We start from the raw sequence: 16,754 nt of genomic DNA, 5'->3' as shown, positions 1-16,754 counted from the left end.
TCAATGTTCTAATTATACATCCATAGTTTCTATAAAGCTGCTCGGGAAACCCAAACTAAGTCTTTTGTTGTTTCTTAAAATAAGATTATTTGTAGACATGACAACCCTCATCACCCGAATGACCATGGAGTTGTACAAGCAGATTGTCAGGGATATGCCGCCCACCCCCAGCAAGTTCCACTACATCTTCAACCTGAGAGATTTGAGCCGCATATACAATGGCCTCTGTCTGAGCACTCCTAGTAGGTTTTCTAAACCTGATCAACTCGTGCGACTCTGGTACAACGAAGTGATGAGAGTTATCTGTGATCGACTCATCAGCGTTGCTGACAAGCAGCACATTCAGGTAGAGCAGCAGGCTTCTTTTTGCTAGTTCCTAGCTCTGCTGGAAAGGATGCTCCAATTACCATGTATGTCTACTAGCTGTGCTACCCAGCGTTGCCTGAGTATTAAAAATCAGCTTATAAACAATGAGAAGTAATGAGAGTTGCCTGCCACTTGCTATTAGCCTGGCACATTGCCAGTGGCTAATTTGAGTAAGCTTACTAATAGTAGCTACCAGCTTCTCGTGATGTTAAGCAATCGCCCTGCGTCGTGACCTAAAGCGGTAGAGTATTTACTCCAATATAGTGACATATTCAGTAATTATGTCCTTGCGGATTCATCAAGCTAGTGCAGCTAACTTAGTAGAGCGTCGGAATGGCAAAGGGCAGGTTCCGAGATCAACTCTTCTGCAATACAAATTCTTTAATCCATGATTGCAAATGCTATAGCTGGACATATACAACGATGGCCAACTTTGAGAAATATATACATGTATATAGATTGTGCTTTACATTTTCTTTATTGTTGACTCCGCAGGGACTGATCAAGGCTTTGCTGGATGAGAACTATCCAAAAGAGTGTGAGTTTGCAATGAAAGAGCCTGTCTTATTTGGTGACTACCGAAATGCCCTGGAAGAGTCTGAGCCAAGGCTTTATGAAGATATTCAAGACTATGATGCTGCCAAAGCTCTGTTCACTGAGGTATGCTAGTGTTGCCTTGGAGTGATGTTCAACTCAAGGTCATGCACTTAGCTCACCCGCCTCTTACTAGTAGGATTGAGAAGACAAGTCATATGAGAACGTTTATTCAATGCTATGAGAAGACAAGTTTCCTTGATGCACTTATGGCATGTTTTCTTCCTGCCTAGATATTGAGTGAATAAAATGAGAGAAATACATATGGCATGTTTTCTTCTTGCCTAGATATTGAGTGAGTACAATGACAGAAACACTCCGATGAACCTCGTTCTCTTTGATGACGCTTTAGAGCATCTGACTAGAGTGCACAGGGTGATCCGGATGGACCAAGGGCATGCATTGCTTGTTGGTGTGGGTGGCAGTGGCAAGCAGGTGAGTTCCTATGGTTGGTGTAGGTGGCAGTGGCAAGCAGGTGAGTTCCTCTGGCTGGTGTGGGTGGTAGTGGCAAGCAGGTAAGTTTCTCTGCTTATCAAACAAACAAATCCCTACTGAATGCAAGATGATGGCTGTGAGTTTTTCCCCTTGTATGCATCTTTCTATGCAGCGCTTCTTACCTAAACTACCTACGTGCAGCTTAGGAAAGCATGATCACTTCCTCTATTAAAGCTTGTTACACAGCGAGCTAAATGGTACACAATACATGCGTGTGTTGCAGTCGTTGACAAAACTGGCAGCATTCACTGCTGACGCCGAGGTGTTTGAGATCACTCTTTCCAGAGGGTACAATGAGTCAAGCTTCAGAGATGACCTTAAGATTCTCTACAACAAGCTCGGTATCGAGAACAAGAAGGTTGTCTTCCTGTTTACTGACCAGCACGTAGCGGAAGAGGGTGAGTGATAGCCTGGCTGTCTTGACTACAAGAATAAAATGAAGGCAGGAACCTCTATAAATTGCCTCTTTTCCAAGCTAAATACTTTCATTTCTAATGGTAAAAGCCAGCAAGAACACAAACCAATGTATACCTGCAGAAGATTAGCGGCCTCAAAAGGTATGAACTTCAAGCATCTGCTGTATGGTTGAGGTTATACTATAAAGATAGTGTTGACTTTGCCTTTTTTAGCACATCAGTACTACATCTTCAGTGAGACTTCGTCCTCTGCTTGTATATGTGCTGTAACATTGCTATTCTGTGTTAGACCCATACACTACTTTTGACAAACAGCGTAAGTTTTTTGTTGTACAAAAGGACTTTAGAATGTGGCCCTGACTGAAGCTATTTATGATTTTTGTTTATGAAAAGAATGTATCATGCCTGCCATAAAATATGCACACTTTATTTTGTCCCTTCACTATCACCCATTATACTTACATGTACATAGATTAGGGCTATCGGTGTGATGAGTAAATATTACCATTTATGCATATATGACTTCATGTAGTGCTGTGAGTGTAGTCCAGCTCACTACTGTTGATTTGGTTCCTTCCCTGTGTTTTCTAGTGAGCTGGTATCATATAAGAAATAGATAGTTAGGTCTATGTTCTCTGGTAGCAACAGCTTCTTCAGTAAACTGCTATGATGCTTATATCATTCTTCTCTCTCTCCCTCTCTCTCTCTCTCTCCCCTCCCTCTCTCTCTCCTCCCTCTCTCTCTCTCTTCTCCCGCTCTCTCTCTCTCTCTCTCTCTCTCTCTCTCTCTCTTCTGCTCTCTCTCTCCCTCTCTTCCGCTCTCTCTCTATCTCTCTCTCTCTCCTCCCCTCTCTCTCTCTCCTCCCCTCTCTCTCTCTCTTCCGCTCTCTCTCCTCCCTCTCTCTCCCGCTCTCTATCTCTCTCTCCTCCTCTCTCTCTCTCTCCTCCCTCTCTCTCTCTTCCGCTCTCTCTCTCCCCCCCTCTCTCTCCCTCTCTCCTCTCTCTACCCCCCCCTCTCTCTCCCCTCTCTCTCCCGCTCTCTCTCTCTCTCTTTCGCTCTCTCTCCCCCCTCTCTCTCCCGCTATCTCTCTCTCTCTCTTTCGCTCTCTCTCTCCCGCTCTCTCCCCCCCTCTCTCCCCTCTCTCTCCCACTCCTTCTCTCACCCTATCTCTCTCTCCCCGCTCTCTCTCTCCCCTCTCTATCTCTCTCTCCCTATCCCTCTATCTCTCTCCCTCTCTCTCTCTCCCCCTTCTCTCCCTCTTCCTCCCTTTCTCTCTCCATCTCTCTCTCTCCATCTCTTTTTCCCCTTTCCTTCTTTCTATCGCTCTTCTCCTTTCTCTCCCTCTCTCTTTCTTTTTCTCCCCCTTTCTCTCTTTCTCTCTTCCCTGTCTCTCTACCTGTCTCTCTCTTTCTTTCTCCCTCTCTCTTTCTCTCCCTCTTTCTCTCTCTCACTCCCTTTCAGAAAATGTAGTCTATGTTTTTTAAAGCCAGCATAAAATATAAAAAGTTATTCTTTAGGTTTCTTGGAGTTGATCAACAACATGCTTACATCTGGCATGGTGCCAGCTCTTTACCCAGACGATGAAAAAGAATCTATTGTTGGACAGGTGAGGAAGTGCTTGCAAGTGTTAGCTTTACGAGTTTACATTCAACAGGATTTTTTGTCCCATTACTGTCAAGAAATCTTAAAACTGGTTAAAATTGAACAGATGTTGTTACTTATAGGTGATAGCGAAAGCACTCCGCGTGTTATATTTTTAATACCAATGATTTTATATCAAGGGTTGCATCATCTAAACAGATTGGGACACTTGAGATAAAAAAGTGCCATCAGAGAAGATGATGAGTCAGACACACATTTAATCCGACGACCAAACAGAGCGAAGCGATTGGTTGGGAGATTTATGATAAATGCACATGTGCACACAACTCCCGAAAATTATTCATCAACGATGAGACGAACCCTTGTATCAAAATTTCATCAACAAATTTAACCATCGTTTTGTAGAGTCGTTAAAATATAATAACGATACAAAACACATACAAACCTATTTAAATATGTTACCAAGTCTTTGTAAACCGTCGTTATTATCTTAAAACTTACCCATCTGATTGGATTATACACAAATAGACAGATTTATTTGGACGAAAATCGTTATTAAAACTTGGTAAGCCTCACTTTTATAAAAGTTAAGACCGGAAATTGAAATGCCGAGCGACAAAGAAAAGAACGATTAAGTCGTGCGTAATTCACAAAAAAATAACGTGCACTTTTCACCAGTCTATAGCATTGTCGAATTGCCGAAGGTTTCGGTAATTAACGTAGGAGTACTGAAATTGTTTAATTTTTGCCGATTTCAAATTAACTGACATTTCAGACACATTTGAGTACTTTGGTATTCTAACTGATGTCCAACGCAGTGTAAGTAAAGGAAATGACGATGATATTTTTTTCTAACAATTTTTATGAGATTACGATATTTAATTATAAGTTTGGATATTCTCCTTGATACTTCTTGATATTGTTAGCTATGACATTTTGAAATGTAAACAAAATTTTTCATTGGTTTTCTATTATTACTGTATTACTATATTAATAATATTGGTTATTCTAATAATATCAGTGCATTTTACTTCTAATATTGAATTTCTCCTATTGCAGGGGAGAGATATAAACATATAATCTTTTCCTTTCATTATTGCTGTTTGTCATGACCAAACACTTTTTTAAATAGATTTTCTAAAAATCTATATAATTATCACTTCTTGATATTGTTAGCTATGACGTTTTGAAATGTAAACAAAATTGTGTATTGGTTTTATATTATTACTATTATATTAATAATATTGGTTATTCAAATAATATCAGTGCATTTTCTAATATTGGCCAATATTGCATTTCTCCTATTGCAGGAGGAGAGATATAAACATATAATTTTTTCTTTCATTATTGCTGTTTGTTGTATATAATAACACCCACACCCAGTACATTACAGCTACCATTGCAGTTATCCTATTGCACCGCAGTGCCATTTGACTGCTAATATTGCATTTCTCAACCATCAGTACCCTTTCTTTTTTCCAATATCACTTTGGTCGTGGGCTGTATGACAGTGGAATTTCTAGTCTATGTATAACTCTTTGCTCTAGATGAGGAGCGAGGCTACCAAGGCTGGTTCTGCACCGGCCAAAGAGAGCATCTGGCAATATTTTGTCGCGAAATGCTCAAACAATCTTCACATAGTCATGGCCATGTCTCCAGTCGGGGACACCCTCCGCACTAGATGCAGGAACTTCCCAGGCATGGTGAATAACGCGAGCATAGACTGGTTCTTCCCGTGGCCAGACCAGGCTCTTTTTGCTGTCGCTAGTACATTCATCTCACCCGAGGTATGGCTCGTGATTGCTCTGTTTATACAGATTGCTCTAACATTTATACAGTTGAAGCATCTATAGATCTGTATAGTCATATAGATATATAGATCTGTATAGTCATATAGTCATATAGATCTATAGATCTGTTATATGCTGTTTCCATTGTGTTGATGATACGAATTTAGAATATCGTGCATCGTTGAGTTACTGTATTTTAACGGACGTTTGCTTGTTGCAAATTAATGCGGCTGCTTTATTAAAAAATATAAGGAATTCTACGTCAGAGGTCATAGCGGCGCACTCCTGTCTCACTTACCAGCTCGCTTGTGAAATAGAAGCGACTGAAGTGTGGAACATTTTTAAAATGGAATGGCTCGCGCGGTATTTCCTTGCCTATTTTTTAAAAGTATGAAACATTCAGTGAAAATTTGCGAATAACAAAATTTGTTTGACTTGTGGATTTGTGCAGTTTTCATTTGGCGGATGATGCAAACCTGCGGATTAACCGCATCGTGGAATGAGTGATAGTGGTATTATATCATCATCATTACAGAACCTACTGTGTTCCCGTTAGTCATTTATTGTAGCCTGTACTACATACAGAAACCTAAAGAGCTTTCTGTGGTGTATGTTGTAACTTCAAAGGCACTCATACCAGGTGCATTCAGTGCAGTTAGAATTCATAACCTCTTGTCTTTTCTTTAGACCAACCGGGTAAGATAGTTCTCTTCTTTTTCACTTCATAATTTTCTTCCGAGTCTAAACGCTTTTACAATTCATATGATTTTCTCTTTTAACCCTGAGATCTTTATTTGTTATACTCACTGGCTGACTGCAGAACTGTCTAGCTGACATTGTCTAGCTGACATTGTCTAGCTGACATTGTCTAGCTGACATTGTCTAGCTGACATTGTCTAGCTGACACTGTCTAGCTGACATTGTCTAGCTGACATTGTCTAGCTGACATTGTCTAGCTGACACTGTCTAGCTGACATTGTCTAGCTGACACTGTCTAGCTGACATTGTCTAGCTGACACTGTCTAGCTGACACTGTCTAGCTGACATTGTCTGACTCATCCAGCGGTTAGTCAGCATTCAACAACTATTCTTGAGTCTCAGTCGCTGTTAAATGTTTTTATTTGGAAGTTCCATGTCCGTAATTGGAGGTTGGTTTCTTCATAGAAGCTGCCATAATTACGTTTGCTTGTCTTCTACTGATACACCTGTCCTCACAGCTGATAGGCTGAACTCTCCAATTATTGCAGCTGATAGGCTGAACTCTCCAATCCTCACAGCTGATAAGCTGAACTCTCCAATCTTCTTTCTTTACTTCTTTACATGTATTTAAAGATATAATTCAGATAATATAGTGGAATAGATTTGAAGCACTTTGCGCTTCAAATCTTTTTTACTGTATTATCAGAATTATGACTCTTTTTCAGTTTTCTATATCAATTATTTTCCACGCAGGATCCTCTGATACCGGATGAGCATCGAGATGCCATCATAGCGCACATTGTCAAGGTACACCAATCAGTGGGAGACTATAGCAAAGTTTTCCTGCAGAAGCTGCGAAGGGCAAACTTTGTAACTCCCAAAAACTACCTCGACTTCATTAACGTCTACACTAAACTGCTCAAGGAAAAAGATAATTATGTTCAGAACCAGGTGTGTTATTTGTGTTAAAATATTAATTGTAATTACTGAAGACACTGCTGTTTTCCTATTATCTATTAAAACTTTCCATCGTCTAATGCTACTGCTGCAATAGTATATGTGCAAAACTAAGGCTTTGTTCTCACCATAATGCAAAGGTATTCAGTGCACACCTGTGAATCTAAGAATTGTGATTGTGTATTTCATATGTTAAGATATAATAGCATACAGGTACAATTCATACTGGCAGGTACTTGCACCTGCCAGTATGAAATTGTACCTTCTTTATGTATTAGTACGAACATGTATTCATATTCCCTGTCAGTAAGTCAAATAAAGTTACCAATGCATCTCTTTATGTGTAACATCTAGTGCATTTGCCTGTATCATTCAGTGCAACTATCTTTGTCATTCAGTGCAACTATCTGTGTCATTTAGTGCAAATATCTTTGTCATTCAGTGCAACTATCTGTGTCCTTCAATGTAACTATTTGTGTCGTTCAGTGCAACTATTTGTGTCATTCAGTACAACTGTCTGTGTCATTCAGTGCAACTATCTGTATCATTCAGTGCAACTATCTGTATCATTCAGTACAACTATCTGTGTCATTTAGTCTAATTGCCTGTGTAGTTCAGTGCAACCGTCTGTGTAGTTCAGTGCAACCATCTGTGTCGTTTAGTGCAACCATCTGTGTGGCTCAGTGCAACTATCTGTGTCGTTCAGTGCAACCATCTGTGTGGCTCAGTGCAACCATCTGTGTCGTTCAGTGCAACCGTCTGGATGGAGGTTTGACCAAAATAGCTGAGGCTCAGGTTCAGCTGGATGAGTTGAACAAGAAGCTGGCAGTGCAAAAGGTTGCAGTCACAGAGAAAACAGCAGCTTGTGAGGCCATGCTGGAGACGATTGCAGAGGGCTCTAAGACTGCAACTGAGAAGAAAGAGTTGGCTGTGGCTAAAGGAACTGAGATAGAAGAGCAGTCAAAGATTATTCAGATAGAGAAGGTAACAAGCTGCAACCATCACTAGTATGAACAGCGTATACTATCTGACGTTCTGTTGATAGCAGTGTTCAGTTCCTTTATACCTAAATGTAATCTCACATATGACTATTCAGTTGAAATGTTAATGCAGAGTATGGAAGACATCTAAAAAAACAAGTCACTTTTACTTATGCAGAAAGACGCAGAGGATTCACTGGCTGAAGCGTTGCCAGCTCTGGAAGCTGCCAGACTAGCCTTGGATGATTTGGATAAAGGAGACGTCACAGAGATCCGTTCATTTGCCAAACCACCAAAGCCTGTGCAGACAGTTTGTGAGTGTATCGTGGTGATGAGGGGCATAAAGGAAGTGAGTTGGAAATCTGCCAAAGGTATGATGGCTGAGGCAAACTTCCTCAGGTCTCTCACTGAGATGGATGTTGATGGAATCACGCAGAAGCAAGTGACAACCGTTAAAGGTAGACTTTTCTTCTATAGCAGCTTCTATAGAGATTATAACATAGTATTGCTAGTGCATTTGAGATTTGTCTGCTTTTTTGCCGTTCATATGTAAAGCTGGTTGGAAGTTATGTAAACACTAACTAATCAGAGTATCACAAGCAATACTAGTCTGACATACAATCTATTAGGGGCTACTATGGCTGGCTTGTAAGTAGATTAAAGCCAAAATTTTAAAGGAACTCTCATGGTAGTTTTGTTCAGACCATCTATTCCATCTAATTATTAGCTAATCTTATGAAAATTCACATGCCTCATTTTATCATCTTCATGTATTCAGCATGTGACATTCATCACCTTATGTTTTTGACATATAACATTTATCGCCTTGCTTTTGACATGTGACATTTATCACCTTATGTTTTTCACATGTGACATTTATCAACTTATGTTTTTGACATGTGACATTTATCACCTTATGTGTTTCACATGTGACATTTATCACCTTATGTTTTTGACATGTGACATTTATCACCTTATGTGTTTCACATGTGACATTTATCACCTTATGTATTTGACATGTGGCACTTATCACCTTATGTGTTTGACATATGACATTTTACCAGTTCAGCTTATTTGACATGTGTCAGTTGATTGTATTAGTCTATTTGACACATAAAATTATATCACTTTTGTCTGACTGGCAGGTCTTACTTTATTTTACTTGTCATGGTATCACCGTATCTTATTCCAATGGAGTTATTTTAACACGTTCTAACTACTTAAAACTAAGGTCTTTGCTGAAGTGTACATTCATAATAGAGAATTTTATCTCAGCATAATTTTATAACATCATAGTACAAGCTATTCTAGTATGACTATATAAAACATTGGATTATTAGAATGTGTGCTCATATCTCTTGCCCTCTTTTCAGGATTTTTGAGAGACGGAGAGTTGGACCTAGATGAAATGAAAAAAGTCAGTCGGGCTGGAGCAGGGTTGCTAAAGTTTGTTGAAGCTGTAATGGGCTACTGTTCAGTTGCCAGAGAGATCAAACCAAAGAGAGAGAAAGTGGCTCGGTCTGTTGATGTTTATATAATTATTATGCTATACAGCCATACCTCGACATACAAGCTTAATGCGTTCTGAGACTGAGCTCGTATGTCAATTTACTCGTGTCTCAAAACACTATCTTTTATATACAATAACTAAATACAAATTAATCCGTTACCATACAATGAAAAAAACACATAAAACAGGATATTGCCGTGGAAAAATGTGTTTTTAATTGTTGTAATTCAGTACCTACGCTAAAAAAGTAACAAATACCTATTTAGTTGTTAAAACCTGCAATAAAATGTAACATTACTATGTACACTACTGTAATTTTTTACTTTCAAGACTGATGTGGTGGCTAACATCTCAGAGAAACTTGACAGCAACACGTTTGGTATACTAAACTTTTGTGGCACGACGTAACAGAAAACTTGAATTTAACCTAAATGAATTTTGAAATGAAAACACGCATTTAGCTACTTACCTAACTTACTAAACACGCATTTAGCTACTTACCTAACTTACTAAACATGCATTCAGCTACTTACCTAACTTACTAAACACGCATTTAGCTACTTACCTAACTTACTAAACACACATTCAGCTACTTACCTAACTTACTAAACACGCATTCAGCTACTTACCTAACTTACTAAACACGCATTCAGCTACTTACCTAACTTACTAAACACGCATTTAGCTACTTACCTAACTTACTAAACACGCATTTAGCTACTTACCTAACTTACTAAACACGCATTCAGCTACTTACCTAACTTACTAAACACGCATTTAGCTACTTACCTAACTTACTAAACACGCATTTAGCTACTTACCTAACTTACTAAACACGCATTCAGCTACTTACCTAACTTACTAAACACGCATTTAGCTACTTACCTAACTTACTAAACACGCATTCAGCTACTTACCTAACTTACTAAACACGCATTTAGCTACTTACCTAACTTACTAAACACGCATTCAGCTACTTACCTAACTTACTAAACACGCATTTAGCTACTTACCTAACTTACTAAACACGCATTTAGCTACTTACCTAACTTACTAAACACGCATTTAGCTACTTACCTAACTTACTAAACACACATTCAGCTACTTACCTAACTTACTAAACACGCATTTAGCTACTTACCTAACTTACTAAACACGCATTCAGCTACTTACCTAACTTACTAAACACGCATTTAAAACTAAGTTTTGATCGTCTACTAAACTCACTTTAATTTTGTGGTCTTAATTTTTTGATCTCCTGTTTTTGGTTTGGCGCTTTTTACCTCGCGTTCACTATAACTTTGTAGCCAACTTTTTAAAAACCTTTTTAAAACTGATTCGAGGAGAAAGACCGAGTGATGCTGTGCTCGAAAGCGGCCTTCCGCAAGCTTGGCTATAAAGTGGTCATTGAGAATCAGCTCATATGTTCGTATCTCAAGAATTACTCGTATCTTAAGAAGAAATTTGCTCCAAATTCTACTCGTATCTCGATTGTCTCGTATGTTGGGGCACTCGTGTGTCGAGGTATGACTGTAATTGCTGCTGATTTGTTCATGTAATCAGCTATAGACAGCGTATAATCATAATAATGTACATGTTTACTGTACATTATACATGTACAATGTATAATGAACAATGTAGATTATACATGTACATTATACATGTACATTATACATGTACATTATACAATGTACATGTATAATGTACATGTATAATATACTTGTATAATGTACATTATACATTTGCATTATACATGTATAATATACATGTACAATGTATATTGTACAATTTACATTATACATGGGCATTATACATGTACATGTATAATGTACATGTATAATGTACATTATACATGTGCATTATACATGTCCATTATACAAGTACATGTATAATGTACATGTATAATATACTTGTATAATGTACATTATGCGTGTACATTATACAAGTACATTTATAATGTACATGTATAATGTACATGTATAATGTATATGTATCGTGTACATGTATAACCTATATGTATAATGTACATGTATAATGTATGTGTATAATGGACATGCATGACTGTTTATCATAAGGTGGTTTGTTTACATTAGAAGGACATTCATTAATCTGTTGTCACGGCGAATGTCATTGTTTGCAGACTCGAGAGAATCTTTAATCAGGCTAAACGAGATCTAGAGAAGATTACTGCTGAGGTAAACCGATTAGAGGCCGAGCTCGCTGAACTGAGTAGGAAATATGAGCAGGCTATGACAGAGAAGCAGCAGCTGCAGGAAGAGGCGGAGATTATGGAGCGTCGGTTAATTGCGGCCGACAAACTCATCAGTGGTCTAGGCTCTGAGCGAGACAGGTAAGTTGTCTGCTTTCAACTCTGAAATTCAGAGTTTTACTTACCTCGAGTTGATTTTATTCACGTGTAACACAATTCCTATCACATGGATAGAGGCTTTCATCTTAACATGTATTTTTGAAGTATTTTACAAACAGCCAAGTAACTTTGTGTTAAACTATCTTATTGATAGTTGTTACAATAGATCAAAACCTATCCCATATGTGTTTAGGGGAAATAATTACCAATTGTGATGTATTGCAGATGGCAGCTCGACTTACAGAAACTGCGAGGCTACAGGGTAAAGCTGGTTGGAGACTGTCTGATCGGGGCTGGCTTCCTCTGCTATGTCGGAGCCTTCTCCTGGGAGTTTCGCCATAGCCTCATCTACACTGAGTGGCTTAAGAACATAGTGGACAAAGACATTCCATGCAGTGATCCGTACAAACTGGAGGACTTGCTCACAAACGATGTGGAAGTAAGCAGGTGAGAATCCACAGCATCTATTCTAGAGTTATATGTCTCATTCTCCAAGTACTTAGTATGGTTGTCCCTGCTGATCCACAGCATCTATTCTAGAGTTATATGTCTCATTCTCCAAGTACTTAGTATGGTTGTCCCTGCTGATCCACAGCATCTATTCTAGAGTTATATGTCTCATTCTCCAAGTACTTAGTGTGGTTGTCCCTGTTGATCCACAGCATCTATTATAGAGTTATAATTATGTCTCATTCTCCAAGTACTTAGTATGGTTGTCCTCGCTGATCCACAGCATCTATTCTAGAGTTATATGTCTCATTCTCCAAGTACTTAGTATGGTTGTCCCTGTTGATCCACAGCATCTATTATAGAGTTATAATTATGTCTCATTCTCCAAGTACTTAGTATGGTTGTCCTCGCTGATCCACAGCATCTATTCTAGAGTTATATGTCTCATTCTACAAGTACTTGGTAGGGTTGTCCCTGCTGATCCACAGCATCTATTCTAGAGTTATATGTCTCATTCTACAAGTACTTAGTATGGTTGTTCCTGTTGATCCACAGCATCTATTCTAGAGTTATATGTCTCATTCTCCAAGTACTTAGTATGGTTGTCCCTGTTGATATTTCTTCAACCTTGAACTGTTGAAGTCTACTTCAGTCTTCAATCATGACTGTTGCATTAGTTTGACCCACCATGTTCTCTTATAGATGGACATCTGAAGGGTTACCTCCAGATGAGCTCTCTGTCCAAAATGGTATTCTGACGACCAATGCAAGCAGGTTCCCTCTATGTATTGACCCACAGCAGCAGGCCATCAATTGGATTCGTAAGAAGGAGGAACCCAATAACCTTCGCATATCCAATTTCAATGAACCAGACTTCTTGAAACAACTTGAAATGGCCATTAAATATGGCTTCCCATTCCTCTTCAAAGATGTCGATGAGTATATTGACCCAGTTATTGACAATATTCTGGAGAAGAACATCAAGGGTGAGTTTTTTTCTGCATCTACTCTCTTTGCGGTACATGTCCTTTCCCATGGTGCATGTCCTTCCTCATGGTACATGTTCTCTCTCTCAGTGGCTCATGTTCTCTCTCAGTGGCTCATGTCCTTTTCCATGGTGCATGTCCTCTCTCCGTGACACATGTTCTCTCTCAGTGGCTCGTGTACTATCTCAGTGGCTCATGTTCTCTCTCTCAGTGGCTCATGTCCTCTCTCAGTGGCTCATGTCCTCTCTCAGTGGCTCATGTCCTCTCTCAGTAGCTTATTTACTTTCTCAGTGACTCATGTCTTCTCTCAGTAGCTTATTTACTTTCTCAGTTGCTCATGTCCTCTCTCATTGGCTCATGTACTCTCTCAGCAATGCTACATGTTGACACTTGTTGCTTTGTCTCTATGACAAAGCTTGATTTTAAATGTTACAGGAACTTTAGTTCCAACTTGAGTTTACCATTGCTGATAATTCTCTTTGTGTTTCCGAAAGTTTGTAACAGGCGGAACACTGACATAACATTCTAGAACATTGACTAGATACCTGCTGGCACAAGAATAGTTTGTGGTGATCTGCAGCCACATTGGGCATGGAGTCTGACTAGCTATCTTTTGCTGTTCCCACTTGCTGTCTCTTGTCACAACCATACCTTTATCTGTGCGACAACAACGGGATGTATAATATTTTTGTATGCAGGTCAACAAGGGCGAGAGTTTGTCATGCTTGGTGACAAAGAAGTAGACTATGATCCTAACTTCCGACTATATCTTACAACAAAACTGGCCAACCCGAAGTATACCCCTGCACACTTTGGCAAGTCAATGGTTATTAACTATACGGTGACACTCAAGGGCCTTGAAGACCAGCTGCTAGCGGTTATTGTCAAGTATGAGCGCAAGGAGCTAGAAGAGCAGAGGGAGCGACTCATTCAGGAAACGAGGTTAGTACAAAACCTGTACCTATATACTGGCACATATGTGTGTCCATATACAGTACCTGATTTCAACAGCTCGTACCTATATACTTGTATCTATATACACATGTGTACCTGTACTTGTATATCTATATACATATATACATTGTATGTGTACCTGTACTTGTATATCTATATACATATGTGTATTTATACTTGTATATCTATCTATATACATATATATGTGTACCTGTACTTGTATATTTATACATTGTATGTATACCTGTACTTGTATATCTATATACATATGTGTATCTATACTTGTATATCTATCTATATCTATATACATATGTGTACCTATACTTGTATATTTATATACATATGTGTACCTGTACTTGTATATCTATATATTTATGTGTACCTATACTTGTATATCTATATATATATTTCTCAAAGTATGTCTGTCGTATGTCTGTTGGTTTTTCGGCTATAGCAATTATTAGAATAGTTGTAGCTGGACAACAATGCAAACGCAAAGTCATGGCTTACCGCCATCAGAAGCCTATCTTATTAAGCAGCAAGTACTAGAATTTTCCATTGGCAGTGTGCCTGGCTAACAACTTGAAAGTTACAGTTGTTTGACAAATTTTTAAAACCTTTACCGTTGTTTTTATTTTATCTCTTAATTTATTTCAACTACACAAAACACTCCTCTCATGATATGTAGTTTGAAAGTTAGAATGGCAAATGTTGTTATATGTTAAATACAAATCAATTTTCTGTGCAAAGCTTTTTTATACCCGGGCAACGCCGGGTAGCACAGCTAGTACATATATTATATGTGTACCTGTACTTGTATATCTATATACATTTAGTGACAACAAGAAACTGCTCAAAGATCTAGAAGACTCTTTGCTGAGAGAGTTGGCCACATCGACAGGTAATATGCTTGACAATACAGAGCTCATCTCTACCCTTGAGGAGACCAAGACTAAGGCAGATGAGGTGAGTGAAAATCCAAGGATAATAATAATATTGATAATGTCAACTGTAATAATAATATTATGTGTAATAAAAGCAATGACTAGTGCACAGCTCTGAGCAGCCTGCAAGAGTTCTACTCTAAAGACTCTTTAATGTCTGACCAAGTTACATATACTTACATATACTTACATATACTTACATATACTTACATATACTTACATATACTTACTTACTAACACCATACTAACACCATACTACTTATAACACCTTCTACTATAGCAAAACATTAATCTAAATCTTGACACGCTTTATAGACTTCAAAATATTAACTCAATTTATGGTTAAATATTATGAAACTAAGCAGCTTGTAGCTACAGAGACGGCAAGTTTGGAGACAGTAAATACAGAGACAGCAAATGCGAAGGCAGCAGATGTAGAGCAGTAATATAGCATGACTATGCCAGCCAATCATAACTCTTCTTAATGCTGTAAAAATTAGGAGTTTAGCATATCGTTCTGTGTTTACATAATCTAGTTATTTCTATCGTGATTTATCTGGAAATGTCTCAGATTTACATGTATACAGCACTCAGGGATTTTACATACGGTATATTAGTTTGAAACCATTCTAAAGGCATGATGCAAGCGTGTAGTTGTGGTCAGCACACATTTGTATTGTGAAGCAAGTCGCTTTTTCCGTCAATTCCCATATAATCATCAACCAATGATGTCTTTAGTCAAACTAAAGTTATCATTTTATAATCTATATAATATTTTATTGCATATGTTGAGTCGATTTTCATTCAGTCACAAATGTATGCATCTTACATTCTGTTGTTTAGGTCTTTGAGAAGCTCAAATTGGGAGCAAAAACTGCTATAGAGATTGAAAAAATGAGAGACGGATATCGACCGGCTGCTAAGAGAGGAGCCATCTTGTTCTTTGTTCTTTCTGACCTTTCAACTATCAACACCATGTACCAGTACTCACTCGCTTCCTATCTCGTCGTTTTCAAGATGTCTCTCAAGAGAAGCATGCCTGACACAATCCTTGTCAAGCGACTGCGTAACATCATGGATACGCTCACTCACAACATCTACAACTACGGCTGCACGGGAATCTTTGAAAAACACAAATTGCTTTTCTCCTTCCAGATAGCTATCAAGCTCGAGCAGGATGTTGGCAATGTGACCCAGGAAGAATTGGACTTCTTCATCAAGGTCTGATGATATAAAAATTTTATATTACTTTTTACAACTTCATATCATAAAACTTTATCCATGAGAAAGCTTTGCTGTTCAACAGAGAAACCCAAACTCATACTTACTGAAGCTGCTTTGTTATAATTTTATGAATTATGAGTTGTAGTTAAAAAAAGCTCTTAGGCTTTATTAGATATCTCTCTATTAGATGGGAAAATTACCACTTCTTCAACATACCGCTCTAGCAATGTTATTCTTTTAGGGTAATATCGCCTTGGAAAAGAGCAAGAAACAGAGGCCATATGGCTGGATACCTGAGCAGGGCTGGGAAGACATGCTTCACTTGTCTACAGTTTTACCTGAGAAGTTTGGCACTCTAGTGGAGGACATGGAGAAAAAGGTGACATTCTTACCTTTGTTTTGCATGAGGCGTAGTGGGC

The 16,754-nt window shown here is 38.5% G+C and overlaps 1 protein-coding gene across 1 annotated transcript in view; it reads left to right on the top strand.

The window, feature by feature from the left end:
* The window catches only part of LOC137391871 (dynein axonemal heavy chain 10-like), a 54,285-nt gene that overhangs the window by 25,036 nt on the left and 12,495 nt on the right, over positions 1–16,754 (top strand). Inside the window, exons 37-53 of the mRNA XM_068078418.1 lie at positions 96–346; positions 862–1,026; positions 1,249–1,395; positions 1,679–1,853; positions 3,389–3,485; positions 5,029–5,260; positions 6,716–6,913; positions 7,670–7,903; positions 8,078–8,357; positions 9,273–9,417; positions 11,550–11,759; positions 12,003–12,224; positions 12,930–13,213; positions 13,912–14,155; positions 15,004–15,133; positions 15,955–16,332; positions 16,577–16,714. Of these exons, the coding sequence (XP_067934519.1) occupies positions 96–346; positions 862–1,026; positions 1,249–1,395; positions 1,679–1,853; positions 3,389–3,485; positions 5,029–5,260; positions 6,716–6,913; positions 7,670–7,903; positions 8,078–8,357; positions 9,273–9,417; positions 11,550–11,759; positions 12,003–12,224; positions 12,930–13,213; positions 13,912–14,155; positions 15,004–15,133; positions 15,955–16,332; positions 16,577–16,714 (3,530 nt within the window). The remainder of the gene's footprint in view (positions 1–95; positions 347–861; positions 1,027–1,248; positions 1,396–1,678; positions 1,854–3,388; positions 3,486–5,028; positions 5,261–6,715; positions 6,914–7,669; positions 7,904–8,077; positions 8,358–9,272; positions 9,418–11,549; positions 11,760–12,002; positions 12,225–12,929; positions 13,214–13,911; positions 14,156–15,003; positions 15,134–15,954; positions 16,333–16,576; positions 16,715–16,754) is intronic.

The sequence above is a fragment of the Watersipora subatra genome, chromosome 3 (assembly GCF_963576615.1).
Source record: "Watersipora subatra chromosome 3, tzWatSuba1.1, whole genome shotgun sequence".
NCBI classification, from domain to species: domain Eukaryota; kingdom Metazoa; phylum Bryozoa; class Gymnolaemata; order Cheilostomatida; family Watersiporidae; genus Watersipora; species Watersipora subatra.
The sequence above is the reverse complement of the archived record's forward strand: the minus strand, read 5'-3'. Positions and strand labels throughout refer to the sequence as shown.